General features: G+C 45.1%; 3 protein-coding genes across 3 annotated transcripts in view; 2 read left to right on the top strand and 1 right to left on the bottom strand.

Annotated features, from left to right (window-relative positions):
• kcnb1 (potassium voltage-gated channel, Shab-related subfamily, member 1) overlaps positions 1-6,461 on the top strand; it is a 17,794-nt gene extending 11,333 nt beyond the window's left edge. The window contains exon 2 of the mRNA XM_084705659.1: positions 4,533-6,461. Within this exon, the coding sequence (XP_084561785.1) occupies positions 4,533-6,461 (1,929 nt within the window). The remainder of the gene's footprint in view (positions 1-4,532) is intronic.
• A 4,303-nt stretch (positions 6,462-10,764) lies between these two features.
• LOC146272643 (somatomedin-B and thrombospondin type-1 domain-containing protein) lies at positions 10,765-13,275 on the bottom strand. The gene is made up of 5 exons (XM_084704849.1): positions 13,041-13,275; positions 12,677-12,868; positions 12,507-12,585; positions 12,203-12,385; positions 10,765-11,788 (listed from the first exon to the last, which is right to left on the bottom strand). The coding sequence occupies exons 1-5, from the start codon at positions 13,273-13,275 to the stop codon at positions 11,671-11,673; spliced, it is 807 nt and encodes a 268-aa protein (XP_084560975.1). The 3' UTR covers positions 10,765-11,670.
• A 3,069-nt stretch (positions 13,276-16,344) lies between these two features.
• rdh20 (retinol dehydrogenase 20) lies at positions 16,345-18,425 on the top strand. Its single transcript, XM_084705040.1, has 5 exons — positions 16,345-16,797; positions 17,521-17,619; positions 17,744-17,889; positions 18,067-18,198; positions 18,305-18,425. Exons 1-5 carry the CDS (start codon positions 16,345-16,347, stop codon positions 18,423-18,425), a joined length of 951 nt encoding a protein of 316 aa, XP_084561166.1.
• Positions 18,426-18,692: the final 267 nt, after the last annotated feature.

Below are 18,692 nucleotides of genomic sequence, written 5' to 3'. Positions count from 1 at the left end.
ACACACACAGACACACACACACATAGACACACACACACACAGACACACACACAGACACACACACAGACACACACACACACAGACACACAGACAGACACACACACACACACAGACACACACACAGACACACAGACAGACACACACACACAGACACACACACACACAGACACACAGACAGACACACACACACAGACACACACAAACACAGACACACACACACACACACTAACACACACAGACAGACACACACACACACGGCTCCGGTGTGAGTTCAAGGGTGTCAGGGTTGACAGGAACAGGAGCAGGAAGTTCTCCAGTGGAAAAGCTGCTAAGGAAAGGCTGGGCAGAGCACCAGGGAGCTGGGAGATCCTGTGGGAGCCACCCGGAACAACAACACACTTTCCAAGGCGTTCACTTCTCACCTGAGCAGCACTGAACACCAAGGGTGACTGAACACAGACCGAATCAGACACACTTCAGTAGCTTTTCGTTCCTAAAGCAAACCCCTGTTCACCTCACCCATGTCTATGAGGGACTGATAAAGTAGTCGATGATTCATTTATGAGGTCTCTACTGTATACCAAGTTCATAGTTCAAGGTTTAATTTCGGGTGGCTGGGTGCAGTGAAACATGCAAGCTGACAAGCTGATAACCTGACAAACTCATCATGGATCATCATAGACCAGAGGATGATTCATAGTCTCGCTCCTGTCGGGCCGATGCTAAAAACATAACCAGGTCACGGGAGACACATTGAAAAGAGTACTTGCTAGGAGTTCTAGTGCATGAAGAGACATTAAACTGAAAAAAGAACAAAATGTTTTTGTTGCTAATACAATTTCACTTTATGTAATGTGAAAGAATATTGACAAAGTGTTTTGTATTTAGTTACAGCACTTCCTTCCTATGGAGATACCCATAGAAAGAGAGTGAAAGACAGTCTTTCTTTTACTAAGAGCAGGAAATTGGAGCAAATTAGAATGACTTGTTTAGGTGTGGAAAGGAATAGGCACAGTCAGCCATTACTGGTGGTCTCCTCTGCTTTCTTCGTGTGCACTCCAAAAACACAGTGAATGTTTCTTGGCAGACAACCCATTCCCTTTGTGTATTTTCTGCTCTCTCACACTAAATGTGTCTTGGGAATCTTCTTAAATAGCAGACCGGGAGTTGGTACGACCTTATACGTGATTCAAGGTTAGACAGTGTGTGTGTTCCGACATGGGTGTGTGTGCCAGCAGATGTGATTGGGCTCCGGGTTTGTTTTGTGTCTTCGTGGCGGCAGGTCCTGTCAATCTGGTGTGTCAGCCTCAGATCAGGGCCGCCGGCAGAGAACTGCTACTCTTTCTGTGTCTGTGGGCCTGCTTCTTTTATTCTCTATAAGATCTCCTTTCTATCCGTCTAATCTTGTCTTGTTGATTTGATTACTTCATCTGACATAATGGGGTTTGTGAAGTCAGTACCATTTTAAACGAGAGCCCATTCAGGTGTTGTGATCAAAATGATTGAAACGACATCCTGACTAAATATGAATGATGTGATTTATTTGTCTCTTCTGTATTTGTCAATCAGGCTATGACATCATACTCATACTGTATATCACTATGTCAATGTCAGACTCCCACCTTAACAGGAGAACATAGTTTATACACTCACACTTACACACAACACAGTCAAATGCACACAAACACACCACATGCCTAAACGCTTAATCATATGAGGGTTTCCTTTTGGCATCCACCAAAAACGTTTTATCTTGGTTACCTCAGAGTCCATAGTGAGCGCTTCCTCAGTTCATAATGCTGTTTGATGTTACACACATTACAGTCAGTGGTTTTCTAGGTTAATCCAATCAGCTCTCTCCCTTTGAGCTGTTTTTTTGGTGTGCAGTTGAGATATGGAAGTTTTCTCTTGGTCATATTAGTAACATGTGCAATATATGATTAATGGCACTGGTTTATGGCCTTAGCAGTGCTATTTTATTCAATGGAAATATTAACAACTTGTGCTCAACCGTCCACCAGCCAATGAGAAGCTAGAAAGAGGGAGTGTGTAAGGGAGAGGGAGAGAGAGCAAGAGCAAGAGAGAAAGAGAGAGAAAGAGGTGTGTAGGGAGGATTCTTCATAGTAACAGGGCCAGGGAGCAGAGGGAACTTCTTGGTGGAACGTGACCTCATAACCACAATGTTATACAGCACCAGTGGGCCATTATTAAACTCCCTGTCTTAGCAACCTTTTTATAGCTTCTCAATCCTATTACCTCGATCCTTTTCTGTCCTACACAGTCAAATTTTACCTAGCAGCATGGTCCCTTAGATACACACACAAACACACAGTAACAACTTTGTATCTAGTTGTTGAGATGTTCCTCCCTTATCTTCATTCTTGTTGTGTCGTGATAATCAGTTTATAAATCCTGCAGTATCCTTTGAACCTGTTGGCTGTTGATTCACCAGGACACCCTCTCACACCGAATATGGATATTACTGTACCACTGCTGTCAAGCTGATCTTAAAATGTACCTGACCAATCTGTATGTGACTCACTGCGACGTTGATTAGCATGATAAATCCCCATTCACCACAGGCAGCTTACGATTCCAACCCTTCTAAGCTGCTGTGCCGGGTCTCCAGTCCAAGCACCTCCCTGCTCTGGGGGCATCTGATTCAAGCAGCAGATTTCCTACGAGGTTGCTGAGGGAAAATGGAGGGAAAGCTCGAGATAAACAGATAGGGTCATTATTCACGTCTGCCGTGACGCTATGGCAACAGCATGTTCGAACTCTGATTGGTCATGAATAAGGTAGCCATTCTGGCCATCACATTTACTCCTGGGGTGTATGCAAAATAATGAGGCTGTTGTCAAGGCCCATGATGTCAGTCATATCCTAACAACCCCTCCCACTGCCCTATTTCTGCTGCCATCCCTTTCACATTTTCCCCGGAGAGGTATGGCCGAATTCCATGTGCTCCCCTGTCTGTTTTGGTTGTCTACTGCTGGGATTCATAGTAGCAGGCCTATTGCTCACCATCTATTCTTTAGTTACTCCTTTCTGAATCATTAACTTTATGGTATTATCAAGTTAGTTATACAGTAGTTAAAATGATAAAAGTACTCTAGGTACAATTATATGAGTACTATAGTTCTAATGTATGAATATATGTATCGAATGCAGTTTTGTTACCATTACAGGCTGTCCGTCCTGTAAACACCACTGTGTACGCACATGAAGAATCCCCAGCCACCTGTATTTTAATTCTATTTACACACACGGCTAACTCCTCTCTCCTGTTTCTATCAGGGCATGCATACACACAGCTCGTCCCCAGGGTGAGGCTGGAGTCCTGCGGCAAGCCTTTAGGGAGTCAGTCAGGACAGGTTAAGGATAATAATAGCTGAGTGTTGTCTAGTAGTAATCCTGAGCTTGGATAGCTGATCCGACAATGGCTTCCCCGTGACCTTGTGTGCAGTTTACCACACGATTAACAACACAAGGAGTCTCTCCATAAGGGGTCTCTTAGTGGACAGGTAAACAGGGCAATATCAATCACAATACTCACTCATCAACAGTATTCATGTTATGCACTATGTAAAGCATAAAACCATTAGACATCTGTCAAAGTTATCTATCAAAGCATGTTGCTTTATTTCAACAAATACAATGAACTATTGAAGAACAACAGAGTAGCTCTGTTTTTGTCACCCACTTGGGAGACAAGGAGAAACATTGGGATCTGTGCCCTTCAGGCCTGTGATGGCGACGTCGTGACTCCAGCACCACCTTGAGATGCTCTCCTCAGGGGAAGATACAGGGGCTGTGGTGTGGATACAACAGTGTAGGCATGAGCTGGAGCTACATGATGAACTCTAGGAGTGGCTTACTGACCGCACAACCTCTTGTCAAATCACTAACGTTATTGGATCACGGTCATATTACTGTAACCTTCACACCCAAATATTTGACAGCGCATGCATATCCATGTGATCTTGAAAATGCAAAACATGTGGTCAAAGACTTCATCAACTCTAAACCGGTGCCAAAAATACATAGCCGGTTCAGAATTAGCATATATTTACATTTGAATACAGAATTTGTAGGTTGTTTTGAATTCAGTTTTGCTGGCACTTGAATAATTTGTATTCAGACTTATACTGGTACTTGGTTTGGACTGAAAGTTGTATTTTGCTGTTTTGCTTGCTTGGCATTATCTTTCATTGTAATGCTTACTCATGTGGGGAAGCAATTGTATTCAGATAAGTGGGTTATGAATTAATAATTGTTCTTAGCCTGTCCCAATGCAATAACTCTTTACCAAACAAACACAAAGACATGAGTCAGCTCATGTCATAGAAATCTGAATGGGAACCCATGTAACCCGAAAATGGGTACCTTTTGCATAGCATTCTGACATTCTCTTTGTTGACACAGGAAATGGACGGTGGATGGAAGTTCTATTCTAATCAAATGTACACATGTTCAAATCTATAGGAGGTGGTGGCATTCTCATTGATAGCCTTTTTGTTTCCGCTTTACAGATCTTGGCCATCATCTCTATCCTCTTCATTGTTCTCTCCACCATCGCCTTGTCTCTGAACACCCTCCCAGAGTTGCAGGACACAGATGAGTTTGGCCAATCCACTGACAACCCCCAGCTGGCCCACGTAGAGGCCATCTGCATCGCCTGGTTCACCATGGAGTACCTCCTGCGCTTCCTCTCCTCGCCCAGCAAGTGGAAGTTCTTCAAGGGTCCTCTGAATGTCATCGACCTCCTGGCTATCCTCCCCTACTACGTCACCATCTTCCTCACCGAGTCCAACAAAAGCGTTCTCCAGTTCCAGAACGTGCGGAGGGTGGTCCAGATCTTCCGGATCATGCGGATCCTGAGGATCCTTAAGCTGGCCCGACATTCCACGGGGCTCCAGTCTCTGGGCTTCACCCTCAAGAGGAGCTACAACGAGCTGGGCCTGCTCATCCTCTTCCTGGCCATGGGGATCATGATCTTCTCCAGCCTGGTCTTCTTTGCTGAGAAGGACGAGGATGACACCAAGTTTAAAAGCATCCCGGCATCCTTCTGGTGGGCCACCATTACTATGACCACTGTGGGCTATGGGGATATCTATCCCAAAACCCTGCTAGGGAAGATAGTGGGGGGTTTGTGCTGCATAGCTGGAGTTCTGGTGATAGCCTTGCCTATCCCCATCATCGTCAACAACTTCTCTGAGTTCTACAAGGAGCAGAAGAGACAGGAGAAGGCTGTAAAGCGCCGGGAAGCCCTGGAGAGAGCTAAGAGGAATGGCAGCATTGTCTCCATGAATATGAAGGAGGCGTTTGCTCGCAGTGCAGAGTTAATGGATGTGGTGGTGGAGAAGAGTGAGAGGCCACAAGATAATCACCTCTCTCCTAGCCACTGGAAGTGGACCCCCAAGGGGGCTGCCTCAGAGACCAGCTCCAACCATTCTTTCAACCCCCAAGAGTCAGGCTCCCCGAGCAAGGCCAGGGCCTCCAGCCCTCAGCGACTCAATGCACAGAAGCTGGAGGAAATGTACAACCAGATGGCCAAGACCCAGTCCCAGCCTAACCTCAACGCTAAAGACAAGGGCTCCAGGGCAGGCAGGCAAAGGGATGAGATAGAGCTAGGGGATATCCCAGGCACTGGGGAGCCCATACTCGGAACTCGCGAAGGGGTTGGGGACATGAAAAGCCTGTCCAGCATTGACAGTTACATTAGCTGTGCCGCAGACTTCCAGGAGAACCCACGCTTCCCCCACAGCCCTGCGGCTGGTCTGACCCTCCAAGAGAGCAGCCGCTTCTCACACAACCCTGCCACAGGCCTCTCCGGGCGGGTCAGCGCCAACCCCGGCCTGCAGACCACCCTGGAGCATGAGCCCATGGTCACTCCCTTCTCTAAGACTGTAGGCTCAGAGAACACACGGCTGGGCCCCTACTCTGGTTACCCTCTTAAAGGCTCCTCCTACAAGGGGAACTATCGTGGTGGAGGAGAGTCAGGTCGATCCCCCAGCGCTCTTCTCTCAGACAGCTCGGCTCTGTCCGACCGCTCCCTGCTGAGCCCCGAGGTGTCTGTCTACACCACAGCCAGCAGCAGAACACCACCCAAGTCCCCGGAGAGCAGCACTCTGAGCCCTGCCATGTTCACCTTCCACGACTCCTCCATCAGCAAGTATATCGATGCCGACACTGATGAAGAAGAGCACCTTCGTGACCTCTCAGATACCAGCCCCTCCAAGCGCCTGCTGGCCAGATCCAGCCCCAAACGCCACATTAACAGCGGTTACCAGAAGGGCATAAACCACCTGGAGACTGCCCAGAGGGTGCTGGGCCAGAACTGCATGTTTCCTTTGGAGGGGTCGCGAGGGGCATCACATGAGAACCATGTGGGCTCTGAGCTGCCTCGCCCATCCAAAGGGGACAGGGGTCACTCCAATACCGTAGACAAGAGCTTCTGAACAGCAGAGCACAACCAGCCCAGCCCAGAGAGAGCTGGAGCAGAGAAACACGCCTCTGTGGACAAGAGAGAGGAGTCGGGTAGAGAGGAGAGACCGAGAGAGAGACTGTGCTGAGTCACCTTACAAACTTACAGAGAGGGCCACTGCACAGCCAGCTTAGGGCAATGTGTGGTTAACAAATGCTATGAACCTAGACTACAATAGAGAAACCACTGCCCTCCATCCTCTCCCTTTAAGCTCCCTTACCCACCCCAGAAACAAGCACTTCCAGAGACTGGAATCCGTGCAGGGCCTCCAGAGAGAAGTGCTGCCTGTCCTGGGAGCGTAGCTGTGGGGTGGGGTTTGAGATTCATAATGTGAGCATGAGGGTTATCAAACCCACCCTCTCCAGGTATATCTCAGCTGCCCACTGTCCCCTTACTGAGAATGGGCTCCCACTGTAGTCTAGGAATGACAGCTAGAATCGACTTACTTACTATACTAGTGCCCCCCAAACCTGGCCTTAGTCATAAGCAGATGTTTGTATATGTGTGTGCGTTTGTGTGTGAGTGTGTGTGTCCATGCGTAAGTGTACGTCTCTGTCTCTCTGTATGTGTGTGTGCGTGGAAAGGTAGTTGTGTTGAAAGGTCATGTAAAAATACAAGATTGTCTACCTAATTGATTTATTTTTATATAGAGAAAATAAGGTAATGTATAGAAACCTGTAATGAGCTAGTCTGTTGTGTCATGACCATTTATTGAAGTATTTCTGTAAGAGTTATGTTGCAACTGTTGGTTCCAGCTCCTCTTAGGGAAAACCACAGTCTGTCACCATGAGTCCTGTTTCTGATACAGTATGTTGATCTCATGGTGAGAGTAGAGTACTGAATTTTATTGTGACTATTGTCTTAATTGTCTGTTTGATCATTTGCCCCATAGAACAGAGGGTCTGAGCTAAGGTATGAAAGTCAGGAATGAACAACCTTCAAGGTCTCCTTCGTAGTGAGGGGAGCTCTTCTTAAAAGGAAAGTTCAACACATGTACTTTGTGGGTGTGTAGCATAAGTATGCTGGTGTTTGTGACTATCAGGTTCTCAGGAGAACAAGCCTTCACTACGATGGCCATTGGAGTATTAAGAAGCTGCCTCCAAACCCCACAAACCCTCCACAAGGATACCTGAGCACTGGAGCAATAGTTCGGATTACAAACAGATGAAAATAATTTAACACATTTAAAAAGAGAAAAAAGCTTAATCTTCTCAAATATTCAATATTAAACCAATCTGGTGCTTTCAAGTCATCTTGGAAAGGTGGAAGAAATGTTAAGATTTGAATTCATTTTTATTGTGCTTTATGAAGACTGTGGTAATGTTTACAGTGTGTGTACATTAACATATAGATACAGTCCAGGATATTGCTGCAATACATGCATCCTCATGCTTCATCTTACTGCATTAAGTCAGCCAAAGAGATTACATTCATAATGGTGGAAAGAGTTTGTAAGACAGAGACAGACAAAAAAATGGAGAGAGAGAGGGGGGGGGGTGAAGTAAATATAAACAGTCTGTCTGCATAGCAATGAAGAGTATCACTCAAGAGAACACATTTCAAGGAAATTGTACAAGCTGTAATATTGAGTCAGCCAAACAACGTTTATAAAAAGCCCTTATAAACATGGGACTTCTCATTGAAAAGGGAAAAGGTTTACTTTTCTTCCATCTGAGCACTTGGTAAATGGCTTTGATTGTGTTATATGGCATGTCTTTGTGTCCAATGGTTGTTGCACCATTGTATGTGAATGGGACATACAACCTCACTTATTCAGACTCAAATTGACATACATGTATGGTATACAGACTTCACGATAGCTACCACCAGTTTCCATGGTGACAGCCACTGTCGGCTGGTACCAGCGTTGCATAGCTTTGCTAATTGGGGTGTGGAAGGTCTGATTGTATCAAATGTATGCATGCTCACACAGTCATACAGTCCAACACACACACAGATACACACACAACCCCCTATAGGTATGTTCATCAGACACAATATGTAGGCAGACAATCTTCTGTATAAACAGAATGTGCCAAGATCCTTAACAATGAGCAATGAGCCCAACATTCCAGGTACAGGATATTACAGAGTGCACTCTCAATAAACGTGTGATTCTAACTAAGACAGACCTTCTATACTGTAATAACATAGACACTGTATCTTTGTACTGTACGCCCCTTTGCTCTCTCTTTCTCTCTCGCTCAGAGAAGACAGGATGGAGAGAATGCTGCTTTTCCTGAGTGTAGCATATATTGCTCCCACTCTCGTCTCAACTGGATTCGAGTGAGAGGAACTGAGGTGTGAAAGGAATAGCAATGACTGTGCGAGAGGCTGAGCTGTGTGTGTGTGTGTGTGTTTGCGTGTGTGTGTGTGTGTGTGTGTGTGAGAGAGAAAGAGAAGAGGAGCTGCAAGAGAGGAATAGGGAAACCAAGCTAAGAGCTGGTGATTAAAGCGTAGTCTGGTTCAGAAGACGATGAGCTGCTTCCGGTGTGTGCATGTGCTCCCCTGTGGAGGGTGCATGTGCTCCCCTGTGGAGGGTGCATGTGCTCCTCTGGGGAGGGTGCATGTGCTCCTCTGTGGAGGGTGCATGTGCTCCTCTGTGGAGGGTGCATGTGCTCCTCTGTGGAGGGTGCATGTGCTCCTCTGGGGAGGGTGCATGTGCTCCCCTGTGGAGGGTGCATGTGCTCCCCTGTGGAGGGTGCATGTGCTCCTCTGTGGAGGGTGCATGTGCTCCTCTGTGGAGGGTGCATGTGCTCCCCTGTGGAGGGTGCATGTGCTCCCCTGTGGAGGGTGCATGTGCTCCCCTGTGGAGGGTGCATGTGCTCCCCTGTGGAGGGTGCATGTGCTCCCCTGTGGAGGGTGCATGTGCTCCTCTGTGGAGGGTGCATGTGCTCCTCTGTGGAGGGTGCATGTGCTCCTCTGTGGAGGGTGCATGTGCTCCCCTGTGAAGGGTGCATGTGCTCCTCTGTGGAGGGTGCATGTGCTCCTCTGTGGAGGGTGCATGTGCTCCCCTGTGAAGGGTGCATGTGTGCGTGTGCATGTGTTAATGTGTTGAGGCGGTTGTTACGGTGAGAAAGGTCTATGTAATTTCAGTCTGAACCCGTTTTGCTATTATACTGTGTACAGGATATGACAGAAAGAACTGGGGAACACCTTTAGCCTGAAATGCTAAAGACTGCTTTTTTACTTGCTGACATTTTTCTTTCTGCCTGTAGATTGCTTCAAGGCAGACTCTACCTTCACATAACACCCCACATCACAAAGCCATGCCCTCAACTGGACACTCACGTGCATGTGTACATCTGTATATGTGCTGTGTGCGGGTATGTCTGCACATGTGAGTGTGTGTGTGTGCTGTATGTGAGAGGAAATGAAGAGAGAAGCGGAGTGCTTGTTCTGTAAGATCATAAGCACACATCCTACAGCCGTATCCACTTACTGTGACAATGTTAACATGGTTCATCTATCGAATGATAATATCATGACATTCTGTCTTGCTCATTGTGCTTGAAATCCACTTCATTTTAAAAACAACTACTCAAATCCTCTTGGGTCAAATTGTTACCTATGTAGTACTAGCTTATTGTGCCTGGTCTGGTCTCTGTATTGAATATTTAATACTGAGATACATGGGATTCAGTCCTATCTGTTTCATATACTCATAAATCAATTTTGGTCTAGATGTAAAAGTTGTCAGGGACAGTTTTCCTTGTAAATGTTTCTGTAAAATGATGACAATCAATTCTTCATGCCTGTCATTATGCATTATCATGATAAAGTAATAGAAGTCTTAAAGATGGAATAATATTATACCACAGAAAAAAAAACATGCATGCATGCACAAGCACGCACGCACGCACGCACACACACAGACCTGGGAAGTTGTGAAAGCCATCAGGGAAGATAAGATAAGCTGGAAATGATTTTGTAAAAAGGTAGTTTAAAATGATAGTTTACTGCCATACTGTTGCATACCTTTTCAAGAGATTAGGTCGTATCCTTCTGTCATTACTTTTGCTGCTAGTCATCTTCGACTGCATTTGATTAGTTGAAGGCCCCTATATTATGACTAGCTGTCTTCTCTGACTAAGTGAGCCACCCATTATCCACATGGCCTGTAGAATAATAAAGCTTTAACTTTCATGCCATCTTAAAAAGGAAGGTTTCCGATGTCAGGATTTGTAAGAGTCATTAAGTCATCATTAAGTAAGAAAGCACAATCAAGTGACTTTTATTTTTGTTTTTTATACAAATACAATGTGAAGACATTATGAAATTGGTCAAATCCTGTAGATTATTACTGAATTCCAGATAATTAGAATGCATTGGTTACCCCCAAAAATATTTTTGTTGGTACAGTTAAATCGGGATAACTATACACTCCAATTTCAATTCTCCATCTCATATTTGGGTCCCATCCAATTCAAATGTAAGTCTCTTGCAAACGTTCAGTATATTTTGAGGGGAGTTGACCGCAACCCTACTGAAGCCATCAGTCTTTGTAAAGTACACAATTTCTAGGGAACTGAAAAAAGCGATTTGAAAGACGTCCCCCACTCTTCTACGATGTTGTTTGTAGGTCTCAAGGCTGTTTGTTTTGTAATCTTTTTACCTGTTGACTTTCTATGCTGTTGTTACTGTATAAATGTTCTGTTGTTCAATGCATGTTGTAACTTTGGATCTGTGACTGGACATGGCACTAACAACGTCAGAACCTGTCATGTAAAAAGTGTCTCAATGTCCCAAGATCTTTCTATTTCTTTTAAAAAGGCAACATTCCCCTTGGATGACAAAAAATAAAATAAATCGGATTACATAATGGTTTGGTTATTGATTATTGTATTGAATTACATGCATTATTGAAGGCGCTGCCGGCTGACAGAGGAGAAACTACAGCAACAAACAGAAACCACAGCAATAAGACAGACATACAGTATACACTACTGTTTGGTTTCCAGGGACTTAAACAAACATAACAGCTTTTACACCCAATACAGCCATGACATTCCAAATATTTTCGTCATCATAATCATGTTGTAAACAAACGGGGGATGGCTCTGTAACCCTACAGTCTATAAAGCACCTGACTGTGTCCAGTACACAGGAGCACACTGATCAAGACGTGGCTTCTGTGTGGAGAGTGGGTTAAGACTGGAGGAGATCTGAGGGAGTGGATGGCATCAAATGAAGAGGAAGCTGTGGACCGTTGGGCAGGAGCAGGAGTCTAGCCTCCCGACACGGCGCCACACACCGCGACACCGAGGGTTCCCCACCGCCTGCCACTGGAGAGACTGCCTCCTGAGAGTGGTAGAAAGAGAAGAAGAGAAGAAGAGTGGGAGAGATTGAACATAGAGACAGAGAGAGATGCTGTGATTCATCTGCAGTATGTGGTAACAGTCTAAGACTGCCATCTAGTGGTCACATCTCCAAATGATGAAAAAGAAGGTGGCAATGCATCACCTCCTGCCATGAGAATATGTGTTGTTTGTTATCCTTACAAGTAATAATTGGAAGTAGAAATAGTGTACCTTTTCTAATTATTAAAACAATTAGACACTACAGTAGACTATGTGTACATACGGTAAAATGTCTTCATCGCAGACACACGGTTCACTGTTACACAGCCAGTAGCGAGGATAGATCTGACTCCACCAAACTATTAACACAATGCTTTTTATTGGTCATAAAAAGGTACCCTCTCCTCTGTCTTACCTGCCCTCATCCTCCGCCTCTCCATCTCCAGTGCAGTGTTTGTGTCCAGAAACCAGAGCTGGAGGCTGACATTCCACACACACCTGGTGGCCCTCTCTTAGATACTGCATCCAACGTGTGTGTGGACCCACACTGTGCTGACATCCTCCAGTCAGTGAGGTCAGCTCAAACTGCACACAATAACTGCCACACACGCACACAAATCCAAATATTACAAGGACATACACATATAATAGGGTTCCCCGGTAGTATTGCAGGCCTAGTTACGTTTATAACACACTTATATGTTGACTGGATTTCTCACCCTATGACGTCACCAATGTCAGGAATGTCTCTTTTCTTCCTGGCGTTGCCATAGCCACCAGTGGTGATGAGAGCTGGGACTACAGAACAAACATTAATGGTGACAACCCATAATGTTAACATACACTGATCAAGCATGTGTGGGATCTGTACCAACCTGGGGGTCCTCACCTAGTGAACTGTGGCACTGTTGATGGTGGTCCATGTAATCTGCACAGCCAGCACGTTCCTCCAGATGCGGACAGGGTTCCCCTCTGTTGTGTGGCTCTACTAGGACCTTCCTGCTACGCATGCGCACAGTGGCTCTGCATGGCACTGCACAGCCAGACCACATGGTCCACTCACTCACCACACAAGACACAGCTACAGTAGGAGCATGGACAGACACAGAGAATGAGACACTAGGATAAACTTACAGTAGGCCTACATAACCTGAGATAAACTCTAAATTGGTTTGGGTCTGTTACAGAACCCACACACGGAGCACAGAAGCTAAACTAATGTAGGCCTATTGATGTCCCGAGATATTACTAACCTGGACAGGCGAGCTCATAATCATGACAGCAGTCCAGAGTAGACGCACAAGCTTGGTCGCAGTAGCAGGTGCCATAAGAACGGTCAGCTCTCCATCCTGTACTGACGCACGACGGATCTCGGCCGGTGCAACACTTACCCGAATCCTGACACCCAGACTCGCTTGTAGTGACGAAGAAAACCAGTAAACAAACACAAGTGTAGATCCGTTGGTGGGTTAGCCTTTGCCGATGCATTGCAATAAATGGTGCAAAGTCTCGTCAATCTCACTTCCGACACTTGTTTCCAGAGTGCGTAAATGTTGCGCTCACATGCAACAAATAGTAAAGTGTAGTGTTTGACTTAGAAAACGAAAAAATGTATATATATAAAATTTTTAAAATCCGGATCGCTCAGATAGTCCCTTGCTGATTTGAGTTCATTCGTGTCGAAGTGCCTGACGCTACTCATGCTTATTCAGCTATGCCAACTTTGTACCTCTCTTAAAGGGGCAGTTTTACCGGCGACATGGTCCATCGATTCAGAGCTACAATAAAGAGTACTTTTACAGTTTTTTCACTGTAGCCTTTGAAAAACATCTAAAAACGTTCCCCACTCTGAACAAGGAACAGCAAAAATAGGCCTAATCTTCACAAGTGTACAAATACCTTGAAGACTTTCTGGCTAATGGCTTGGATCATGGCTTGGATTATTTGGAGAGATTCTGTGATTTTAAGGATGATAGCATAGCATAGACATTTGGGGTGTCTTTGTCATTAAACCTCAATTGGTGATCAGGTCATTCGGAAGGGATGGTGATCATGGCACTGTCTGAGGCATGTGCAGCTTTACCCAGGCCCATTGGACATGTGGTCAGAACAATGGCAAGCAAGTAGTACTTTTCTTTGCAAAGGTTTTGGGAGGATAAACAGCCTGTTGACTTTGCTCTACCCTTCCTCTGTGACACTGTTGGCATGAGCAGCAAGTTTTTCTGACCACGCATGCCTAAACATATGAAAATAATGGATTAATCAAATTCCAATGACTGAGGTCATTCATGCAGAAAGAACAATAATGTAGACAGTCCCACAGAGTACAGACATCCACTCACGTACACATTCCCAGAGAGAGAGAGAGAGAGAGAGAGAGAGAGAGAGAGAGAGAGAGAGAGAGAGAGAGAGAGAGAGAGAGAGAGAGAGAGAGAGAGGGAGAGAGAGAGGGAGAGAGAGAGAGAGAGAAATGATTGCAGTACCTTCACTATGTCCCAGGGCCGTGTAGGGGGCCTTGTAGAGGGCAGACGTTGACCATTTACCGCTCTAATAAACATTAAATCAGCTTCAAAAGCCCACTTACTGTTGTATCAAATGTCACAACGATTGTTTCCCATTGTTCATAGCATAACAATGCTATGGCACATGGCAAGCAGGCACATATACTTGCATGAATACCCTGACAGAAGATTCTTTGTATCTGTGCATATAATGCTGTGTGCCTGTGAATCATTTATTGTAAATTATTTTGATAATTATGTATTCAAACTAATACATAGTATAGTACTCATTTTAAACGTTATCATTAGGCTAACTGGAGAGAGGACAATGTTTTAGAAGGGCATGATAGGATTATATCACACACCTAGCAGCAATAACAGCTGCAGTAACAAAGATCAAACACTGACTCACTTCTTTACTGGGGCACATCCTACAAGACCTGCTGGCATGCAGCCTTGTGTGTCAAAAGGCCAAGAATCTCAAGATGTAGATCACACCCACACTGTAGACTTTAACTAACTGGAGTCAGTCTCAACAGATATCACATCGTATCTGCAGCATTTAAAAGGTTGGACTACTCTAATGTGACTGCTGATAAGGTGTCTTTTTTTTATTGCGAGCTCAAGCAGACTCAATACGTTTTATTAAGAACCAAACACACCCAACTTATACGATATTGCTTTTTTTATATCACTGGGTTCCATGTTTATGGTCATTATAAGTGTGTAGGATTAGTTGTATACACCACCATGACTCACATGCATGAGTTTACGTCTCTTACTTTTCCTTGTTTAGTGTCGTAACTTTCAGTGAACAACATGAGAAAACATCAAACGTTTATACATTAACAATAGAAGTAGTATTCACACGCACAATGCAGACAAACATGGCCTGCTCAGAACATAAGCATCTATTCTGAGATTTACTATGCATGCGTATGTAATCTTCTTATGTTCTCACTTCATACAGTGAGTTATGTCTCGAGTCTCAGCTTTCTGCCCGAAATACCACAACCAAGGGTTCAAAGTGGGACAAACTCACAAGACAAAATCAGCAAATATAAACTCAAAACATTTACCAGTTACCTGGGAAACTTTATCCTTTCAGTTTCTACCACAGTGTGTGAGTTAATTTCCGTTCTAGTAGGCTGTAGCTGGTGACAATGTCTATGTATGGTGAAGCCCAGTTAAACACATGCCAACTACAATAACTGAACTGCCATTGGCATGAGAACAAATATTTCAGAAAAAAAGGTTCGAAAAAACTTTTATGAAAAAATTGAAACTTTTTTGCAGCGTGTGGTCTTTGAAAAAAAAACGTTTTGACCCCCTAAAAGTTAAAAAAGGTCGAAAAAAAATCAAATAAAGGTTTTGACAAAAAAGTTTTGAAAGGTTTACAAAATATTTTAAAAGGTTGATGAAATATTTTAGAATAATGATTTGAAAAAACCTTTACAAAGGTTGAAAACATTTTCGAAAAAAGCTTTGCAAAACAATTTTGCGTGATTGATGAGTACTTGATGAGGACTCTACTATAGTCTGCTGTACTCTATTGAAACTCTGCTCTGCTTGAATTTACCCTGTTTTAGGCTTCTCTGTATTGCACATGGTGCACATGAAAATCAGGTACCTACTTGCACATCTAGTGCACTGTGTCTGTGGGATCAAGAGTCATGTGTTGTAACAGGAGGATTGTGGATGCTTATACCTCAGCCTTAGAAAAAGGGTGAGAGAAACGTCTAATACTACTCTGAATGTCGTGTAGTTGGAAAGAGTTACGTATGGTAGCGCAAACACACATGCATAACAAAAGTGGTTTTCTATAGGGGCTCAAAGAATTAGCTCTAATCCAGGAGAGAAGAGTTTATATAGACCTTAAACACTCCTCACAGAAGGAGGGAAACACCAGTATCCGTTGCACTCTCACAACTACTAGCTCAGTCAGGGACAAAAGAGGCAAGGTGCTCTGTAAATATTTCACACGTTCACATAAAGTAGGATCCGTACTGTTTCTCGTCAGTACTGTTCTATCACCAGACCAGAGAAGGAGGGCAAGATGATTTTCCTGATGGACTTGCAGATGATGCTGCTGGATTTGGTGTACGCCATCCTGCGCGCCACCGTGCGGCTTGTCTTCAAGCCGCGCTCCAAGCCAGTGGATGGGGAGCTGGTGCTCATCACCGGTGCTGGGGGAGCACTGGGGCGCCTCTTTGCCTTGGAGTTTATCAAGAAAGGGGCTGAAGTGGTGTTATGGGACGTCAACACCAGTGGCAATGAGCAGACGGCCAAGCTGGTGCGCGAGGAGGGGGGCACGGCGCACCCCTACACGGTGGATGTGACCAACCGGGAAGAGGTGTACCGTGCCGCTGACCTGGTGCGGAAGGATCTGGGCCGTGATGTCACCATCCTGGTCAACAACGCTGGGGTGGTGGCTGGGGAACGCATGCTGGACTGCCCCGATGAAATGGTGGAGAGGACCATGAAGGTCAACTGCCACGCCCTCTTCTGGGTAAGCCCCCTCAGACAGGTTGTGAGGCTGGAACAGGGTGGAGGGGTGGTGTGGGCATCAGCATACTGGAACACGATGTGAGCTTTGGAACATGAAGCGTTACAAGCTCAACATTACTAAATAGTGCTGAATTTCCGATGAAATGCAATCAATGAGCGGAATTCAGTCTGTCATAATATCTTAATATCATAATATGCCTGACGGTAGTAGAGTCTCAAGAAAGATTTTCTAACTTTTTTTTAAACCATGAGCCACATAATTTTACAAAACTGTCATGAAGGATAACATGCTTTCTAATGGAACGACAATCCCATAAAGATGATGTACGTAGTAGTTTCCATCAGTCTACATTGCTGGAGCCTTACACCAGCTGCCACAAGACATTCACAGGGCAGGTTATTGTGCAGTCTGTCATAATGTGTAAAATGCATAGCTTTAATAGGATTCTATTCCTTAAGCATAGCGACACCAACAGACTGCCAGCTAAAGGGTTCTGGGCTTCTCACTCTGACCCTCTAACCCGCTAACCCTCTTACCACAGCAGCTGTGCATGTGCAAGATAAGCTCCCTTCACATTGAACAACTTTTAAGAAGCCTACTCTGCAGTCTTACTCACTCTGTTGCCTACGGTCATATGCTAATACCCTTTTCTTAATTATCTTGGCATAAGCCTGAATCACAGGGTAAGATGTTCAGCGAAAGCTTTCTCTCTCTCTCCCACAGACAGTCAAGGCCTTCCTTCCCCAGATGAAGACTCAGAACCATGGGCACATTGTGACGGTGGCCAGCGTCCTGGGGCTCTTCAGCACGGCGTGTGTCGAGGTGAAACTGGACGTCCTATTAACAATAGGAACCTAAATCAAGTATCCCAGTTTATACCATAATCACTTAGGTAAAGTTCACTGTAAACATGCCCGAAGTGTGCTGTGTTTTGTGTCTGGGGCAGGATTACTGTGCCAGCAAGTTTGCAGCGGTGGGTTTCCATGAGTCGTTAGCACACGAGCTGGCAGCTGAGGAGATCGAAGGAATCAAAACCACTTTGGTGTGCCCATACATTGTGGACACGGGCATGTTTGAGGGCTGCAAGATCCGGTAAGATTCCACACTCAGGACTGTGTCTGAGGATTGAGGTTAAAGGTTGATGGACAAACATCAAATGATCTGACACATCATGCTGTATGATGCCAATAAAGTTGTGAGGTCTGCATGGTGGATCTTGAACTTCCTACTGACTGGCTGCTTATCTTTGCTCTCTGGCGCCCCCTCAAGGGGCGAGGCTGAGTTGTTCCTGTCACCACTTGACCCCTTATACTGTGTGGAGGAGGCCATGAATGCCATCCTCATAGACCAGCCCATGGTGTGCATCCCCAGCCTCACTTACCTTCCCTACATATGCCGAGCGTGAGTACAGAGGCCTGTTCAATCAGACCCCAAAATGTCTGTACGCTTGGTGTCCCCTTTATCTGAACTTTGGCCTAACGTTTGGATGCTTCTTTCCTCCCTCCAGGTTACTCCCATGGGAAGCAAACGTGATAACCTACAGGTTCACGGGATCTGACAAGTGCATGTATCCCTTTATTGAGGCAACGAAGAAACGCACCACCAACGGCCTTTCACAGCTCACCTAATCCCCAACAACTCGCCCCGGCCAGTCCACTGACTAGTCCTTAACAAAACCTAGTTGGACGAGTCTAAAATTGGGCCCTGCTGAAAAAGACAAAGAGGTTGATTCCATCGGCAATCAGCACTGACAGTGGTGCACTGATTGCATTCAATAAGCCAAAGATTGGTCTTGCTGTAACAGGTTTTCAATCAATTGAAGGTAGTGGTTTTTAGCTCTGCAAGAAGTGTTTGATTTGCAGAACAGATGTGTTTGCAGTGCAGGAGGTTGACTG

The sequence above is a fragment of the Hypomesus nipponensis genome, chromosome 9 (assembly GCF_054491055.1).
Source record: "Hypomesus nipponensis isolate SF chromosome 9, ASM5449105v1, whole genome shotgun sequence".
Lineage (NCBI taxonomy): Eukaryota > Metazoa > Chordata > Actinopteri > Osmeriformes > Osmeridae > Hypomesus > Hypomesus nipponensis.
The sequence above is the reverse complement of the archived record's forward strand: the minus strand, read 5'-3'. Positions and strand labels throughout refer to the sequence as shown.